Source organism: Anopheles coustani, chromosome X, assembly GCF_943734705.1.
Source record: "Anopheles coustani chromosome X, idAnoCousDA_361_x.2, whole genome shotgun sequence".
In the NCBI taxonomy this organism is placed as follows: Eukaryota; Metazoa; Arthropoda; class Insecta; order Diptera; family Culicidae; genus Anopheles; species Anopheles coustani.
This window is the reverse complement of record NC_071290.1, coordinates 1,987,530-2,007,654: the sequence shown is the minus strand read 5'-3', so window position 1 is coordinate 2,007,654 and position 20,125 is coordinate 1,987,530. Positions and strand designations below refer to the sequence as shown.

Genomic DNA, 20,125 nt, shown 5'->3' with positions numbered 1-20,125 from the left:
GAATGACATGCATGTGTGTCGTTGTCACTCTCGTCGTTCCTATTTTATAGCGTACTTTAGAACACACGACAGTACTTGACCGGCTGAGCGAGCGCATGAAATAACTTTAAAGCTATTCTAAAGTGTTTTTAAAACATCCAAAATATCCATGCCCAAATACAAATCTGGCCGTTAAAGTCGTTACATTTTGAACTGACATAACTGTTGGAGGAATAATGTAATTAATTTGTGGATTTTGTTTTTAGCCTATTCTAAAGAATGTAAGAACCAGTTCTCTAGATTTTAATTTCCTGGACTTCGGAAAGAATTGTACAGGATGTAAAACGTGGAAAACAACAATTTGCGATTCGCGTTCCACTGCGTTATTGTTTGTGGAATTTTAGTTCGGGGCATGGAATTAATAGCAACAAAACCGAATGTATGGTTTTTTTGTTGGTAAACGAACGTTCCGCACGGTCCGCTGTTATACTGCTAGATGTAACGATGCGGTGAGCTGCTTCAAAACAACCAGACCGTCCGAACGCAGCTGCAAGGGTTTTGCCGCCATATTACACAGGCGATTAGGAACCAAATTCCGGCGATTGTGGCATGAAGCGATCTGGCAAGTGTCATATACGTGGTAAGGACGATCGATTCGAGCCGAACCGAACCGAAACACACGTACGTGGTAGCTGCGCGCACAGTGTGAAATTAGCTCCGGGTAGCGATAAGGGGGAAACAAAAACTGCGCCGGTGGTGGCTGTGCGGACGAGCCGGAGGCAGAAAAAAACTCGTTACCGGACGGGCTTTCGAACACACTTTCAGCGGCAGCTTCTGGTGTGAGGTCCGCGGGACCATCGAACAACAAGGCGATGGCTTTGTGTCCTGCGACAGCCAGATGTAGCTGGGTGTGGGACAGTCATCATCATCAGCAGCATCCGCGGGGCGAAACAGGTCGTAAAATTTGGGTGCAGAAGCACTCCGAGCCCGAAGCCTCCGAATGGCGGCGGCTCTGCTTTTCCAACTTTTCGAGCACCTCGGGCGCATAAGTGCAGCATTTTCGGCAATAGTCGGCCTCTCTCTATCTCCCGTTCTCGTCAAAAAACCCATAAAAATCCATCCATGTCATCTGAGTGCAACCAAAGCAGACCGCTTCCATCGCTGAAGTGCTTAAACCGAGGTTCTTGCACCGCTGGCTCGCTGCACCGTAGCGAATTGGGCAGTTATTGGAAAGTTTTCTAACGACTTTATCTCAGCGTGGGGTCCCGGGTACTCCTGGCCACCGAGCACACCGAGTTCGAGTTCGACACGTAGCAAATCGGGCAGATAAGTCTCGCAAGAATCGCGGTGAAGAAAATTGGTTCCGGTCGATGACTTCCAATCCTCTTGCCGTGTGGCTGGTAAAGCTATTACTTCAAACAAGTTAGAACATGTATATTTGGTGAAAGGTACACGATTGGAGTTATCCAATACTCAGGTATCCAAACAACTCTAGCAGCTGGTAGGGTCAAAACACGTACCAACACAGTTAATTATAATCAAAAACGCTAGAACTCGCTACCCCTTCTACTTCAGGAGAGCTATTAAAAAGATACGGGAGATTTTTGAAAAGGAAACAACGATCCATTGATAAAAAGCTTGCAATACCTATTCTCCATGGAACCTTTGGATCGTTCACTGGTTCGTCTCCAACACCTCAACCGCTGGTGCCGTCTCATGATCGCCGATGCGCATTTACCTTGGACAACGCTGCTGACGCTGACGATAGAATTCATACTTTTGTGCAGCTTATCGAGCGAGAATCGAACGTTGTTTACAACTGGAACGGCGTCGGTGTGGTGACACATTCCATTCACAGCAAATGCGGTCGTAAAAATTATTCGTTTGGTAAAAATGGCCGACCGGGTACGGTTGAGAGGTCAAGATCGCTAATCTGCCTACAGTTCCCTTCATAGACCTACTGTAATTCCCGGTGGAGATCTGTTCAGGGGAGTTGGATGAGAATTTGGAGGAGGACTGGCACCGGAAGTGAACCACACTCACCTGATCCGGACACCGGTTGATGCACTTGGTGACGATGTCCCGTACAGCGGCGGCGTAGTAGTCTTCCCCAGGGCGCTCCAACTCCTGGCCCCGGGTTGCGAGTGCGTCGCCGGCGGTTGATAGCAGCAGGAGCAGAACGCTGAGGGCCACCGGGAACCCGGTCCAGCCCATTGATCGGTGCGGCCCGCTCACTGACGCGGTTGATGGCCGGATGGTGGACGCCGATGGTTGATTGATGCGCCGTCGTGCCCCTCCACTTCCGGTCCCGGGCGGACCCGTGCGCCACATTGCGGACATTTTTACAATCAACCTCCCTCCCCCCTCCACCCCTTGCTGGTACTTTGTGTTGATGCTTTTCGCGCTGTTTACAATTTCCTTTCTCCTCCCCCTGGACGCGACTCGACTCTCCTGCTTCCCACTTATCACTGCGTCAACCGATCCGTTGGCGAACCGAAGGCAGCCAAAAAGCGACAAACATGCTCCACCGAACAAAAAGCCACCATTCCCGAGGCGCGTACACTTCACTGTATTTGCATATCAGGTTTTTTAAAACCGCGATCGGCCCTTTTTTTTCTCACACACCGATTTTAGATTAGTTTAACGTTAGCTTGATCTATTTTTTTTTCTTACCGCTCACGTTTGATTTGTTCGGTTACAGTAATAAAACGGGAAAAAAACAAAATACTGTGATTCACTTGTGACTCGTGTTTTTCTAACAATTTTTTTTTTTCACTTTTCCAAAGAGGACACTCTGCTCTGCCCCGCGGTCTGGGTGGGCAGCGTTTTCGCGTACACTATCTCAACAACTCGTCGTCGTAACTGATTTGGAGTTCTGTTTTTTGTCCCCCGATCTGATCCTCACCGTTTGGGCGCTCGGAGTCACCGTCATCCTGCGCCGGAAGCAGGAACCGCACGACGCAAGAGTTCCATGGCGCCTTCGGCCAACATCGCCCGGCTACTTAATCGATCGATGTTGACTCCGATCGGTTTTTTGGTGTAGCTTTTAAACGCACTGCACTAGTGTTGTTTTTTGTTTAGTTAAACAAACAATTCGTTGGCACTGAGACACGAACTCCACGCGAGATGAGTTTAAATTCTTGTCGTTAGGTTTAGTTTCCAAACACACACAATAATCACAAGGAAGGCTCAGTTTGATCGTGGTGACCTGAAACACTCCACCCAGGGACAGGGTTTGCTAGGACCTCCGGTGACTGTTGCCAGCCCGCAAGGATCACACACCCGATCGATTCACAAGACACTCACGAGGAAGTCACGAGGCACACCACCCGAAACGGTCAACGGTCACGCAAGAACTGACTTAGCCGCGCGATCGACGGTGCACTTTGGCGCGATCGATGGATGCCATCCGCGACCGCGAGTCACGTTCGCGCTGGCTGTCTCGCTCACACCACGCACTGGGAACCAGCAGGCGCTTGCGCACTCTCGCTCTTACCCATACGCGACCGCTTGGGCTACCCGCGAGCAGAGGGCAGCACCCGGCTGAGCAAGCTTTTAAGTTCATTTTGTACAATTTTACAATATTTTACGAATTTAAAAAAAGTTCGTTAGCAACAGCATTTCGAAAACCTAAAAACACCGTGTCGAGTTCAATTTTAATTTCAGTCGAGTAGTCACCATGTCCTAAAACTAATGTATTGGTATAATATATATAAGTTAGATCAAATTAATGACCTTTCCAATCCGCTTTCTCCCTTGAAAGAAGGTGGGTAAGTGAGAACATTATTAATTTAATATTAACAAATTTATGTTAGTAGAACAAACGTCAGTTAAAGGAATCGCAGAACGAGCTTATCCGAAAAGACTTACACCAGAAGAAGCAAACCCATCACCAATAGCTCTGGTTTGTGATATTTCACCATTTCTCTACAGTTGCAACACGCGATGTTCAGTTCTTAATACAATTTATAACAGATTCATTTATGCAAGATTGTTTTGACTTCTTGATATTCGATTACACCTTTTTCCCCGGCGACCGCGTGCCGCTCTACGGTCCGACCGCGGTACATACAATATACACTGACTGTCGATTAAATTTCGAATGCAATAAACATTCATCGGAAACAGGCGAACATCCATTAGTTACTAAGTAATTATCCTTTTGCTTTGTTGGTTTGGTTTGTTTTGTTTTTTTTTTTTTGTTGCTGTTAATGTTGTCTTCAAATGAGTGCATCCTTACGCGCTCCGTTGTTTACTACTTTCGCTCTTTTCCTCCTTATTTAACCTTGTTTTTAACTCCGAGAATCCTGTTTAAAATTGTCTTACTATTATAATACACTTTAAATTTCTTCAAATTTCCACGTTGCTGTAGTAACACACATGCTTATTTCACGCAAACGCGTCTCCACCCGCAAGACCCGAACACTCGACTCGAGTGGCTGTGTGTCGGGAAGTTGCATTGGAAAGGGTTGATCCGCATTAACCGGTTGTGCCTCAAGACGTACGCGATCCTTCACGGATTCTATCAGTTCATTTTTTTGCCCCTCGCGTTTTGCTGCGCTAGCGTACCGTTGTCTATCAACCGAAAATCATTCAATCATCCTATCTAAACCGAACTAGAAAGCAATCGTAGAAACAATAGTTTACCACATAGTATGCCACATTAATTTGCTCTAAATTTTTAGCCTTATCAACGACGAACAACAATTGCCATTGCAGCATATCCACCTTACGACTTTTGCCTTTTGTTTCAATTACTTTGCAGGTCTCGGTCTTCCTCGTTCGGTCTTCCATTCTCTTGTCTTTCTACATCTCACTTTCTCTCTCCCTTCTCTATGTATTTTGAGAATATTTTCAAAAATAACAAACAAATGTCCAGAAGTGCCAATCGATGCCCGCCCGGCTTCAATTTTTCAAACTATAAAAAACAGACAAACACACAAAACAACTAGCTCCGTGGCGTGACTCTCCAGACTCTTTGTTAATTTTAAAGACCTGAACGGGGATTGCTTGTAAAACTATAATTCGAAAAAAAAATAGGAAAAATACTAACTCCAAATGCCTCCAAATTTGTCTAGTTAAAATCGAATAGTACTAGGTCCTATGCAAGAACGTTCGTCCCGAAACGTTTAGCCTCCCCTTCGCTCATTTATAACCATCCTGTGTGCAGAAATGTCGTCTGGTTAGAGACTGGAAAACATGTTTTTTTCGCCCTCGTTTTTTGTTCTTCCCTCTGTAAACTATTGAAGCAATCACATCGCACGAGCAATCCACCATTTGTGCGCTTCTACCACTGGTTGTGCTGAGCAGCCGCAATTCCTCGCAAAAACGACTGCATTACTTTAATATTACTATTTTCTAACATCGATTTACCATAACTACGAGGGGATTGGGGGGGGGGAAATGATCTGCTCTGCCCTGTTGTGGTGTGCCAGTGTGTCCCAAAAGGTAATTTGTTCTATTGTGTCTAATATATGTATAGTATTGTATTTTGTTCGGTTTTTAATTTATGAGTTTCGCAACCAGAAAAAAACTAAATAGATATATATATGTATATATATCTATATATAAACTACATTTTGTTCGATACCGGCTAACAATTACCGCTTTCGCGTATATACTATGAAATACTTTAATCTCATTAAGGTGTCTCAATAGGCAAATAGGTAAATTTACAATTGCAAAGGAGATCTGTTCGTGTTCCGTGTTCGGCATGGTATTTCCTTACGGTCCTATTAATTCCTCAACCACAGCACTTTTCGATCCCATTCTTCCTCCGAACGTTTATGTTTTCATTTTCCTTACTTTTCGTACGAATATTCGCAAGCTACACAACATCAACCAGAAAGAAAACCCGAAAACAAACAGTCTAACGGAGTACATTGTAAATCCTGTTACAATTGATAACCAACCAGCGTTTGATTGAGTAAGGCAAGCGATTGTAATATGCAAAAATTAATAGACCGTTTTCGTTCGTGTGAGGTTTGCTTTGCCAACAACGTTTTAGTTATTCCAAATCAGGCGCCCGTACCGTAGCGTTTTGCTCTACTAATCCATTTTCATTATCCTGATGTGTAGAACCGTTTGTTTTTTGTTTTAACAAAAAGGATCTAATTAAGATTAACGAGTGACGAAGATGCCGCCAGCGCGGTCAGTTTCAAAGAGTATTGTCATTACAAATTGTATTCGGTTGTTTCGAAATAGAGATTGTTGATTGCTTTGAAAAATGATTGACGAATGGAGAAACGTAAATGTGCCGCCTGCGACGACTTCACAGTTCTACTACTCCGCCTCGCGGTCACAGCTGTCGGCCTAAAGCCGAATGGTTTTAATTATGCGTCCACCGACTACGTAGAAAACATTTTCGCTCGTCAACACGTTAACCGGCGTGTCAGTCGCTGGTCAGGCAAAACCGGCTGGCCGGTTAACGTGGTCATTTGGTTGTAAAATAATTCTCCGTTCACCGTCTTCCATTCGCTCACATCTCACTTTGTTTCCTACCTCCCTCGTTTAGCTAAGCATCGCTCCTTCCAGGTTCGCATCTTCGAAGAGACCTGCTGGCTCCGACCACTGGCGGGATCGCTAGGTGTCCATCGTGTGTGCCCCTTCGGCCGATCTTGCACGGCTGCACCGTGCATATTATCACAATGATGGTTGTGTCCTGGGTGGCCGCGATATCTGCCTCCTGCAGCGCACCATCCGCATCAGCATCGCACCGACCGCCAGCAGGTCCGTTTCCTATACAGCAGTTTCGTGGTCGTTTTCATCGATTCTCCCCAGCCGCCAGGCATTATGATCGGTTGCTACTAAAAGACAGATCACACGGGAGGTAAAAGAAAGTGTATGTGTTTGCTTTCCTAGTTCGCTGCTGTTGGTTCGATTCGTTCTCACTCTGCTCCTAGGACACACACACATCAATCGGCAAACACTAACTGAAAGCGGATCACAACTGCGTGCGTAACAGTACTGCAAACTAAAACTTCACTAAAGGCTAACATTTTCTCGATAAACATCAATCACAGACGGGCGTACGTACACATAAAGTAGAACAAATGTTTAAAAAAAAAAAGAAATGAAAGTCTTCACGCGTTAGTAACCATACAAGAAAATAGCACTTGACTGTTGTTTACCAAGTGTGCTGAAGGATTAGTATTTTGTAGTAGGCCATCCAATTGACTGGTTACAACGTTTAATACACCAAAGCTAACAACAGGATATTATACAAACAAACTCTTCGGCTCATAGTCCACTAGCGTAAGCCTCGCTTTAACTTCTTGGATGAACGGAAATCAACATCCAAGTGCAAACACAGCGTAGAACAGTATGCACAATCATCGTGGCCGATAGCAACAAATAAAAAGCGTCGTTAACAAGATGTTCAAGTTAGGATTTATTATATTGCTTCCTGCAGACTGCCTCACGCATATTCACAGCGGTTGAGCTTTATGAACTCTCACTGGAAAAGAGTTCGCTCTTGGTAAAGACAAATCGCAAATCTGATAGACTGCTGGTGAAGCCCATCCTGCCTCTTGGCCGCAACCGCAATGAAGCAGCGCACATCATCATTTATCTTAGAGCCTAATACACGGAGTGATGTAACCATCGATTGTCATTTCAAACATCGAATCGTAATTGACTTGTCTATGGGTTTAACCCAATAATTGGATAATTTTTTTTAGTTTAAATACATTTTAAACAGTTTTAGTCTTTATCGATTTTATAAATGCATCGCTCGTGTTATCTGTACTAGTTTTAAATGTTTGCTTCAGTTCAGAAGGAGTATTTCCGATAAATTCGTTTAAAAAATTTGCACAGTTTAAAAAACGGGATATAAAAATGGAATTGCCAATTGTTATTTTTTGTCCCTAGAAGGCATTATTGAGGTTTTTTCTCTCTGTTCTATAATCATATGCCTTTTCTAAACACTATGCCTAGCAAGCACACTGGGTCAATTTCGTTGTACATCGTTATAACCTTGCACCAACAACAGGACCGCACCGCAACAAGACTAACCGATCGAAACAAAACCGTACATTTTTCATTCGCTAAACTAATTACACTACGTACAGCAACAGCTACATGGTAAAGAGTAACGTACGATGCACATACAAATGATGAAAATTGAAACAGGGGCAACATAGGAATGAACACCGTTTAGTTCGCACAAACGCCTCAACTCTAGCCCTGCAAATAAATCATCTGCTAGTATTTTACCCTCTTCCCGTCATAGAACGATCTACGATTTGCCTCGTCGCAGCTTCCATCCACTATCTCTACACTAGAAACGCTAAGTGATAGCGGTAGCCAAATAGAAACCAAAACGGAAGAAGAAAAAATGCAATTGGATCCATTCCACGCGAAACTTACCACAATAATAATACTTGGAGATCCGTGGGAGGGCTTTTGTAGCAGTGGGCAAAGTAACGTAATAGTAGTAGTAGTAGTAGATGTAGTAGTGGTAGTTAGTAGTAATAGTTGAAATAGTAAAAGGAGATAGAAGTAGAAGTTTTGGGAGTAAAAACCATGGTTAAGTTATAGTAGAAGAAAACGTAGTGTTTAACATAGAACATAGAAGGAATGGGAAAAGGTGATTGCAGAATATTTGTTGGCCAAGGCGAACTGGCAAGTTTTGGCATAAGAAAACCAAATGCAATTAACACTATGACGACCGATTTTGTTTTTCCTTTTAAATTGTAATACTACGATCCGGATGCTTCTCATACTCTCCCGTCATACTTTCGAAACAATTGCTGATTAAAATACTTCGTTTCGGTATACCTTTGGGATGCTACCGGACATCATAGTGTTAATTGCTTCAAGGGTTGTTTATATACATATATAGATACAATCTGAGACCACCCAGGAATGCAGAATGCAGAAAAGAATCGGGATATGCAATGCAAAAATATATCAGTTGTTAGCAAAAGCATTTGCTGAAGAAAGATCGCTACAAAGAACCCACCAGTTATCTACAAACAATTGCGTTTCTTCAATTGCAATTTGTATTTAAGGTTCAGTCAAGCCAGCCTACAGCCAATAGCCGAGCAGTTTGCTTGCACTGGCAGATGCTGGTTTATTAGTCGATATATTAGTCCCTTCCTAATTTTGTGTGCATTTATAAGTCCTCATTAACTAACTACAGACTAGCAACGGTGCACAGTCCAACGCGATCAGTTAAGATAAGAGTTATTATTCCATAAGACGCGAACGCAATCGATAAATTACTCAACAACAACAAACAAACGCGTTAATTATAAGATTGATGATAAAATCAAGGATAATGAATTAATTGGTAAAATGGCATGCGTAGAATTCCCTACTCGTGGAAATAGAAACAATCTACGCTTTTAAATCGAGAAGGTTCTTTAAACAGTCGAATAATATTACTAGCTAATATTACTAGGTATTAATATTGATAAACGGCTTGGGCCGTGCAAACAAAGAGAGAAAAAAATAATTAATAGAATTATAATTTTTGGCATTCAACGACGCGGCGGAGGACGTTTGGTAACATTTGCTGACTCAGGCATACGATTACGGGGCTCGAGTGGACGTTCCGATCGACGTGTCATCGGCCTAGCAGAAACAGCGATCGAAACATTTGGAATAGTATTGTTAGTATTGCCGCCCTCTTCATCGTCTTCCTCAGAACTTGCACTAGCAGGTCGGGTGGCCGACGGTCTAGCAAGTGGGGAAACTTCGGGAGGATGTACGGTCCCAAAAGAACCGCGCTCGATTGGACGTTCCGGTGGACGTGCAATCAGCCTAGCGGAAACATCGCAACTTGCACTAGCATCGGGAGGATGTACGGTTCCGATTGACATGAACCTGGCATTCATGATATTTGCTGACATGGGCCCAAAAGAACCGCGCTCGATTGGACGTTCCGATAGACGCGTAATCAGCCTGGCGGAAGCATTGGGGATAATATTATTAGTAACATCGCAGCCCTGTTCACCATCTTCCTCAGAGCTTGCACTTGAATGTCGGGTGCCCGAACGGACAGGATAGATGGGGCGAACACCTCGGATCACCTGTGCAGCATCCGAGCGGAAAGGTAGAAGCGGAATAGACGGATCTATAATCGAAAACAGAAAATAAAAATAAAAAGCAAAATAACAAAAAGGTTAAAGAACGAAAATTTAATGTACTAATGAAAAAGGTGGAGTCGATATACTGTAGTTGAAATAGATAATTCCATAACAAACTAAAGCCAACTAAAATGTAATCAACGAAAAGGGGTTGAAAAGCATATTTTCCACATTGATGCCGACCTGTTAAAAGAGGTGATTTCAATCGTACTAGACGTGGGGCTAACATGTGATTGAATTTATGGGCCATAATCTCGACCTAAGCCATGATTCTAATGAATGGCCATATCTCCTTATTCGACCTGACATGCGAGCTGGATGACGACAAATTGCAATACTTTGGACTTGTGAAAACGAAAACTGGACACGATTCGAAAATGTAATGAATATTTTCATTACTTTTAGATGAGAAAACGAAACATGGAACACCTTGCTCAAAGCATTGAGGGCGGGTGCTACGGAATATGCAGTTCTCGGTCAAACGGTGGGATTCTAATAGAGACTGAAAAAAGATAGCATTGATTGATAATTGAAGTAACACACACATCCTGCACACAAAACAACACATCAAACAGAGAAAGGGAAAGGGGGGGCTTTAGCAACTGGCAGTGGATTAAGTTGATGTGCTTCACAAAACATGCAGAAAATATAGTTTTTGTTGCGGAGCCTCAAACCGCTCACTCCCAAAAATAAACCCTAAGAAAAAAACCATGTAACACGTTCGACTACAGCAGTTCCCGGTGGCCATTTACACACCGAAAAAGAATGTAACCCGATGAAGCCTCTCACCTTGAAGCTGGCGGTTAATTAGTGCAGTCAAACCATGTCCACCGTTGTCGGTGCCCTTTCCTTTCGCAAGCATCGGCTTGTCTTCCGCGTCGTCGAAGCTGGAAGGAACGCATCCATTGCTCTGCGCCATAATCTCGCCCACCTAGCGGAGACGAGAAAAAAGTTTGTTAAAAAACCCAGCTCACCCATGCACACAAACATGCTCGGTCGCGCGGCGCCGTCCTTCAACAATACCTGCGTTACCTGCATTAGCTTCTTGACAACATCGCGCCCAAGAATGTGATCGAACACTGTCTCCAGGAACGGCTCGGCGATCATGGATAGCTTCAGTTTGTCCCGGTGCCAGATTAGCACCCGGGAGTCCTCCATCGCCATGATGGACACCTAAAACGACAAACGGGGTTGTTCCATTATAGCAACGCACATGTTTCCACTCGCTCCGCAGTTACGCGCTCAGACCGACTCTTGGATACCTGGAAATAGTCGTCGGTTGATACACCGAACCACTCGGGAGAATCGAGAAACTGATGCGGGAAAACTATATGGTGTGCTTTGTGATTTTGTGATATAACAAGTCTGTTCGAAATGAGAATGAAAAGAGATATTAAAACGGGGAAGTTAATGTAAATGTCAATGGCATTGAGATGTTAGTATGCTAAATCCATTGCAAAACTGTTGCTTTTCTTGTTTTGTCAAGTGCTCCAGTAGACGCCTTTGACGATCGGGTACTTACTTTCCAGAGAGAACCAGCGATAGGCTGTCGACTTTCGTGATCTTTTCCTGCACGTAAATCTCCTGGAACTTGAGTGATCGGACTATTTTCATGCAGTTCAACACCTTCTTGAACTGGTGGCGAGAAACACGCAACGGCTTAAACAACGCCACGTACACCTGCGGTAAAGAAAACATGCGGTTGGTAGATTACGAACTGTGTTAAACGGTCTACTTACAATTTGAATTATAAAATGATATGCTCCTACAGCAGAAGCATATAAGATGCAACATAAGCAACAAAGATAAGATAATAAGGTAATCTGAAAATCAAAACAGTTCTAACGAAAATGGTAACACCCGAACGGATTCGTAAATATAAGCGAGTATAAAATAACGTGTACGTCATGAAAAATCACGTGCGAAACCGATTTGCGACCCAAAACGACAAATGTTTCACTGTAACCTCCACACCGGGTGAACCCCGCCAATCTGTGGTGCGAACCGGTTGATTGGGTTTTCATTTTTCTATTTTTCGCGAAGTGACAACGTCATACGCGAACCGACCTACCGTACACCAGCGACTAATACTCCCGCGCGCTGTATCGCTCTATGGGTGAACGGAAGGGGGTTCGAAGGCACGTGGCGGACTAAATCGTCGTCATCAATTCATACGTTTATTCCGCTCGCCTACGTCGCGATCCGCGGCTCGCCCGCCCATACCGTTCCGCGTTTGCACGCGTGGCCCAGTTCTCCGACGAGCAGATCGCGCACACACAAAGCTATTCTATCCCATTGTGAAAACTGTACCATACCAATCGTCACTACTCTACAATCGTCTACGGCCATGGGTACAACACTGCAATTGACCGATAACAAATTAAAAAGACCTTCAAATAGTAACAGCTACTGTCTTTAAGCTGGCGGAAAGCTTCAGGCGCATTCTTTAGGATTGGCATTCCAGAAGCAAATACAGACCAGTCGGCTATTTCCGCTTTCTTGATTTTTTGGAACTGTTTCAGAAGGGAGGTAAAACTTTATCAAACAGCTTCAAGGACGTGTCTATATTGCAATGTTTAACTGGACTGTAGTTACACAATGATTGTAGCAATCATTTCCTAAGCAATGTTATATTAACATACAATTGTTCCAAGCTAACAAATACACGAAAAGGGAGTGTACATTGTTATGCCAATAGTATTGTTAAGTTACATGTTAAATGTTCAATCATTTCTTTGGTAAAAATAAGAATATTTTATCCAGTGAAATGCGGTAGAAAGAGGTTGGCAAAATCTGGCCAAAACTCGATTCTAACTTTTTTTTTTAAATCAATTTTTACGGAGGAGCTTGGACTTGATCATGCTGTTACAGTTACACGGTTGTTATATGTAAAGTAAATTTTACTAAATTGCAACAATTAAAACTGACGTTTCGGCAAATTTGGGTTTAGATCATCATGTTCCTTCGTCCCCGTCAAGCCCATGATTCGGAGTACCAACGCATTGGGTTAGCATAAATATTAATTGTATCCAAATCCCTTCCTTTCCGCTGATGATTTTGTAATCGTTGAAACAGCAACATCAGCAAACATGATCGCGGCATGCGCCTCGAGAAGAAACGGCCCAAAAGGACGCAAGAATAAGTTATCTTGCGAAACATAACTGGCACGGGACACCCCACCGGAACCCCCGAGGAGAAAGGTGGACAGCAAAAGCATGACTGCTTCGCATGTTGCTGCGCATCCACCAGCAACCGTCTCCATTGCGCGTGTGTGTATGCTTCCTACACACAATCACCAGGTAGCGACAAGGTGGCTTGATTCGCAAATGTGCGCAAAGTGCATACTTGCGGTTAGTCACGTAGCCACTCGTCGGACGACGCGCTATATATTTTTAGCGCAGAGAAGAAAAGAGGAGGCAGGCATGCGGGAGGCCACGGCCCGCGGGTCACATGTTTTTCTCTGTTATGTGTAGCTTCTTATTTTGCGAAATTTGGCGAGCGACGAAACGCCCTGTTTCCATGGCCCTTTTCCATATCCGCGCGAAGATTTATGGGCGCTGTTCTTAAAGTTGCCCTTTTTGATGGGTCCCCTGCAAGCCAGAAGCGGGCAGCACAACGGTGCAAATCGAGACAATTGATCCAGCAAACACCGCGAGGATTGCGCTTCAAGTGGATCAAAGATGCCACTCGGCGACCCGAGAGTGTTTGCATGCATTTCGTCAAATCCAGCAATTCAAAAGATTTAAACCGATGTCCGTTTTCCGGTGGGGACGCTGGTTGCACTGGTCCCCCGGAAGGCCACTTATGGCACGAGATTGGCCATAATCGACACGCGCCGCAGCTGGCCGCCCTCCCAGTGTCGAGCACTTATAATCCAGGTTTCTGATGCAAAAATCCACATCGGATAAACGTGCTGGTCCGGTTGGTTGTCGACAGGGATATGTAGTTTTAGCGACGCTTATCAGGTTTTTATTTTTAACCAACGACAACAGGCCAGCGAATCTCAAGATGCTGAGCTAGAATTGGAAACGAAAAAAATCGTGAGAAAGATATCTCGAAACCGAGCTTCTTCCAGGGAGCAGCAAGGAATTCTAATTGACCACACTGCTAGCATGCATGGTGCAATGACCCCCCGCGCCCCGGAAAAAATAGCAGAGTCACACGTTTACGAACCTCCCCGCTACGCTCCTTCTGGCACCCGATGAATAAAACACCCGGCAGACGACCATTTATGGCAGTAGGGCGAAACTCCCTCGTGACAAGGTGCAAATCGATAGCGTATGACAGATTCGCGAGTAGATTTACGATTGAGCATTAAGCCACCTTCGGGTAGGGGATTTACTGTCTGCGAGCAACGCACCGGCGAAGCTGTGTGTGAGCTTGGGAACTAGACGCCCGTATATGTGACTAATGGAAATGTCCCGGTGTCCCCGGGCTCTCCCCGCTTCTTGCCGGACAGGAGCACACACGTCAGCTGGTGTGTGCGTACCCAAGCAATCCCCAATCCTCTTCCTAGAAGCCATCGAAAGCGCGGTCAGCGCGGAACACAAACCCATGCAACGCTGCTCGCACACACTGCCAAACGCAAGCGCCGACATCACGGCGACAGAAACTGCAGCATCAACTGCACACGTCATAAAACCACCACCGGCTCCCACAGTGCCCCTCACCCTCCGTATCCGTGCGGGGCGCCGTCGTTATCGCACCGCGGATTCGCAATTCATGGCGTGCAAGCAACTGTACACACAGATGGTAAACCCCGTGCCATTATCGTGCCAACAAGCCCTGCCCCTTCGATACGCCAGGGGGGGAATTGAGGATCATCGTTCTCTCCTCCCGTCCTGTCGCGCTGCCCAGTATGAAATGTGTCTGGTAAGCAGAAGCGGTAAGGGCCGCGTCGAAGGTGGGCGAAAGCGGTGGAGCGGTGTAAACGAAAATAAAGTCTTATATATACGAACGGCACGCGAATACAACCATGCCATTTCACTGTTTGCCTTGCGACGAGCTAGCCGCAAGGTCCACGCGCCAACAGCAGCCAAGTGAGGTCGATTGTTTTGTTGTTATTCTTCTTGAGGAAGCTGTCCGCGTTTTGTCGTGTGAGTGTGCAAGTTCCGCGAAAACGGAAAAACCGCGCAAAATTTCAAGAGATCAGTTGACAGGACGATCAGTGCGCGAACAGTGTGTGACGTGTGCGTGCCACATATCCAGTCAAGCGAAACAAGGTGCTACCTAAAATGTGCTGCCTGCAACGCCTTCTCGATACCAGCCCTTTGCTTCAGCCCCCAAAGGCATCGACAAGAGCCATCCCAACAAGGACTGCCGGCTGTGAAGCGATGGGAAAACCCGACAACCCGCTGCACCAGGACGTACTGCAGAAGGCGACGCGCGCAACGCGTGTTTTATTCCACTACCTTCGCAATCAATCAACGCGCTTCGAACGCAGCCCACTGTTCAAGTACGCATGCCAAATACGATCCGCAAACGCAAGCATTATGCGTGCGACTTGCGCAAAAAAAAAGACGACCGTGGTACTAATCCGACACGCCACCGTGTCTTTCTCGATATCTCATTAGGATACTGACGAGCACAACGCAGCCGAGCCACGCGATATCCGCCATCGTACTGTCACTAGTGGTGGTTGCCCTATGGCCGAACCTGATCGGTAGCTCCGCGTCGAGCAAATGCGCCCAAAGTCAGCAGGATCTGGCTACCGAGCAGAGCAGTACTCTTACCCAGATAGCCTACCTGGGCTCGTTCGCGGTACACTTTGGAGCCCAGATCTGGATGACATTCGTTTCGGGTACGTACACACTTAATGAGGTGAACACCCGGCTCATAATTCAAGCCAGAGTTACGTAACTTCATGTGCAAAAATGGGAGGGGTTTTTTTTGCAAAGAACCATTCAAACAACCTCGAGGCAGTGATGAAATTGGATTTTAAAATAAAATTTACATAACCTACACTAATATTAGCACCCAACACGACCGATGACTAATGAAACGTTTTTCTTCAAATTTCTCCCTCCCTCTCGATACACAGGACTTGCGCTGTATTTCTCCCTGCCGCGTCACACCTTTGGCCGAATCCAGGAGGTCCTATTCCCGAAGTACTTCACACTCGGCACAAGCCTCAGCACCGTCAGCTTGCTTGGCTTCGTCGAACTGCGCCGCACTAAGCAACCGGAGCTAGCCGGGCGTCATCTGGCCCACTGGGATACGAGCGATCTGGTGCAAATCGTGGCGCTCGGTGCAACGGCTGCACTGGAGCTTTTCGTACGCCTATACCTAGCACCACCGATGCTCCGATTGATGCACGAAAAGCACCGCATCGAGGCACGGGCGGATCTCGGCCAGGAGGTAGGCCAGTTCGACGGCGTTGGTAATGGTCGGCTCGAACGCTCCCAGCACTACAAGCGAACGCACAAAAAATTCCGTCAGATCCATATGACGATCGCGATACTAAACATGATCACACTCAGCTGCACCTGCGTGCACCTTCTGTACCTAGCGACACGTATTCAAATCTAGACCCGCAGAACCTACCGATAAAGTCAATCTTCTCGCACGCGGGGCCGGTCTTGCTCGGAGTTCAAACCCGCGCCGCCCGGATCAAGTACCCACCGGCATGTCAACGTATGGTTATCTCAGAGCCTCCGGCCGTTCATATAAGGTTAAGTTATTTATTTCCTAACATAGCAGTATAGAGCAAGAAAATTGTATCGTAGGAATAACAAACGTGTGTTCAGCGTAACGAGAGAGAGAGTGTAACACTAGAGAGCTCAAGCCAAACGCTTCAGTATCTCCACTTTGCAAAGCAACAATCTCACAAAAAGAAATAATGTGCCGCAGCACACATTGTCAGCATCTCTTTGAGATAGTTGAAGCTATCGCTAGAGCATTTGAACCTGCTGGTATTTCCTTGTAAGAAAGTGTAGAACATATGTAGAAACCGAAGCAGACGGCATTTAATAGGACAGTGCACCACAACATAACAGCCCACCAGTATTGTTTTCTTGTAAAGCACATAAAAAAAACTTTACTAGTTAGAAACAAGTATTTTGACCATTCAAAAAGTTCCTACATCTACGTGATTGAACTCATATGGATTGCCATGATGTGTAGTGCCATATTTAGAATATAGGAGTAAAAGATTTGGACATGTTGCATGACCACAACCCGTGAGAGTAGTATTTAAACGTTCACCGGATTAATTATCCTACACAAAGCAAACGGTTCGCCTGACGCACTTATTTGATTTTTTGACATTAAAATATAATCGTATGAGTCAAATGTATCCTAAACGTCTTGTCTATCTCGAAACGGAAATAATATCGGAAATGCACAAAAAAAGGTAAACAAATATCAATATCGTTCATCGATAAATAACCAATTAAAATGAAATAATAGGCCTCGCATAAATAAAAAATGGACCTTCATTGGTATAATAAGATGAAAGTATTTGTTCAATACTCACCGATTCTATTTCACGATCGAATTTAACAGGACGAATCTTGCACAGCAAAATCACCGCGTAGATTGTGTTGACCACCAGAAACCCGCCGAACCAAACGACCGCGTCCAGGCTGCAGTTGACGAACCAGCCCCACAGCAGCATAAGTATGCAGCCGGCAATAGCGGCACAGCGCAGCACGAGGAAACCACACTGCATGTTCGGTGCGAGGAATGCGACCAGAAACAATGCATGCCCGATCTGATAGTAAAGGTGTTCCTTCGGCTCGAATCCGAGACACTGTGGCCAGCTCCAGTCGATCAGCAAGCGTCGGATGGAATACCATTGTTCATCCGGCTGGTCCGGTCCCTCGCCGTCTCCTTGCCCCCCTTGAGCTATTTGACCCTTACCTTTGGCTGTGCGCGTTGGCATGCTACCGTTGCCACTACCACGAGCTCCATTCATGCCACCACGTCCGTGGTTGATGCTTCCAGGGGCTGCTGGAGCGGAACCGCCCTCCTCGTCCTTGCTCTCCGCAACTGGATGATGCTCGTGGTGGGTGTGCTTTTGGAAATGGTTGTGCTGTTCCGTCTTGCGCCCACCATTGGTCGGCTCCCGAGCAGCACCCACGTTCGGAACAGTTCCTTTTGCGGTTGACACCCGTACGTCAGTATTTCTGACATCCGCTCCATCCTGGCCGGTAGCTTGATGGGCACTTTCTTCGTTGTCATTGCGATCCAAGAACTTATCGAGTACTTCCGGAGATCTTTCGCTTCTGGAGACCGGGTGCACGGCGGATGGCGCAACACGCAAAAGCGCGAATGCGCTCAACAGGCAGACGATCCACAGCAGGCGATCCAGCTTGCTAACTTCAAACACCAGACCTCCAGGCCTGGTGAACAACACGCGACGGTGGATGCAGTAGAGTAAGGAATGAAGGAAATAGGCGTTGTTCTCAAATGACGGTCAACTGCGTGCAAAGCTGTAAAATGAATACAAAACTGTTATTAGTTCTTTCGTTCAATACATGACACAGTATGAATAGGTAAGAACAAAAGCCAAACATCTTACCAAGAAACGTTTTCTACACCAAGTTCACCAAGTCCAACGGTCGTCGCTAACTACAATCGGGCTAGGGTAGGCGGATATTTCTGAAAAACATGATTACTTCAATTAGCAAGATTAAATCGAACGATCTGTTCCAAGTAGCCGAAAACCTTCAAATTGAGGCGACCTCTTCAAGCAAGATGTTGGTTGTTAATGATGGTTTTTCTTCCGAAAGTGAAACCCTTGCCCTCGCAAGAGCAGACCGTTGTTGCTTAGCAACCACTCCTAAGTGTGCGTGCGCGATATATGCGTGGGCCGTGCGTAGCCTAATGTGACTTGCGCAGGGGCACACGTTTTTTACCACAGCGAGATTTCAGTCAATTTAATGAAAATGTACTGATCGAATCAACCAGCCGGTTTAAAACGCCAACAAGCTAACAAAACCATTCCGGAATCGAAACGACAAACTTGCCCTAAAACAAATACAGCACTTCAACAATGCAAAAAAATACTAAAACGAACTGGAAATGCCTCCAAGAGCCAAGCATACAGAATCCATGTTTTACACTTATCAGTGTTAATGTTTCAGAACTGCCCCAAGTTAACAGGAACGACCAAACGCTTCGAAAGCATGATGGCCATTGTCGTACCCCATACCCCTAGAATAAAAACTATTACAAGCACTTAACTAAAACGTTGGTAAACCTATTCAAATGAAAATGTCGCTCCTGTTTCCTTTCCTATATTCATGTAAAAAGCACCTATGTTATTGCGCCGCTGCGCTACGCGTCTCTCCAGAACATGTTGTGTTTCTGCACAAACTGACTCCTGCATTTCACTATTTGGATAAGGATTTATGTGCCTACGGTTGTTTCTCGTCGTTCCACGAATACATTACTATTTAATTATGCGGAGCGTCTACGCTTTACTTTACCAATTACCGCAAATGGTACGTGGCGCAAATATCTCCAAATCTTAACCCGTTCAGCACCAGGACGCTGGTAGGGAAGCAGTTAACTGCATTGGGTACCAATCTTTTGCATTGGCTACACCCATTGCCAGGCGGGCTAAGGATTCGAACAATTACTTCGTGCACCTCTTCAAACAATGCGTAGAGAATAAGAAACACTCCATTCCACTTAAGAATACTCACCGATGATGGGCAATGTTTGTGTCACATTGCTCAAATTATTGATATCGTCTGCACCGATCGCAATCTACCGCAAAACACGGGGAACGAAACCAGCCTTTTCGTCGTATATCGTTCTATCCGTGGCTCCTTCTCACTTTCTTCCGTGAGCCTTAACATTGATACCAAAATAGCATCTCTTTCTCACTTCCTTCGAACGGTGCAAAGCTGAATGTTTGTATTCCAAGACGGACGTTTGAAGTGCTTGCCATAACGGAACTGTCAGCATCCATCATGTGCTATAATCGTGAGACATTTGTCTCACTATGAAAAAGAAACAGCAACTCCGCATGACATCATGTTAATTTATTAACATTTTATTATAAACTATAAACTTGCTAACTACAAGTACAGATTGGAAAAATAGAT

General features: G+C 45.3%; 4 protein-coding genes across 5 annotated transcripts in view; 1 reads left to right on the top strand and 3 right to left on the bottom strand.

The window, feature by feature from the left end:
* Positions 1-2,319, bottom strand: part of LOC131268813 (protein sevenless) — a 29,820-nt gene extending 27,501 nt beyond the window's left edge. Inside the window, exon 1 of the mRNA XM_058271093.1 lies at positions 2,023-2,319. Coding sequence (XP_058127076.1) covers positions 2,023-2,319 — 297 coding nt within the window. The remainder of the gene's footprint in view (positions 1-2,022) is intronic.
* The window catches only part of LOC131269468 (uncharacterized), a 47,823-nt gene that overhangs the window by 5,385 nt on the left and 22,313 nt on the right, over positions 1-20,125 (bottom strand). The window lies entirely within an intron of this gene.
* On the bottom strand, positions 6,595-19,837 carry LOC131269478 (blood vessel epicardial substance). 2 transcript variants are annotated; one of them, XM_058271854.1, is made up of 9 exons: positions 19,721-19,837; positions 18,592-18,671; positions 17,545-18,502; positions 11,593-11,750; positions 11,333-11,435; positions 11,094-11,243; positions 10,860-11,001; positions 8,347-8,379; positions 6,595-6,785 (listed from the first exon to the last, which is right to left on the bottom strand). In XM_058271854.1, exons 3-9 carry the CDS (start codon positions 17,983-17,985, stop codon positions 6,718-6,720), a joined length of 1,095 nt encoding a protein of 364 aa, XP_058127837.1. In that variant the 5' UTR covers positions 17,986-18,502; positions 18,592-18,671; positions 19,721-19,837; the 3' UTR covers positions 6,595-6,717. The 2 variants fall into 2 exon arrangements, with proteins under 2 accessions (XP_058127837.1, XP_058127836.1); XM_058271853.1 differs by lacking the exons at positions 6,595-6,785; positions 8,347-8,379 and adding an exon at positions 9,068-10,057.
* Positions 14,848-17,485, top strand: LOC131269485 (transmembrane protein 205). Its single transcript, XM_058271861.1, has 3 exons — positions 14,848-15,525; positions 15,644-15,870; positions 16,111-17,485. The coding sequence occupies exons 1-3, from the start codon at positions 15,305-15,307 to the stop codon at positions 16,596-16,598; spliced, it is 936 nt and encodes a 311-aa protein (XP_058127844.1). The 5' UTR covers positions 14,848-15,304; the 3' UTR covers positions 16,599-17,485.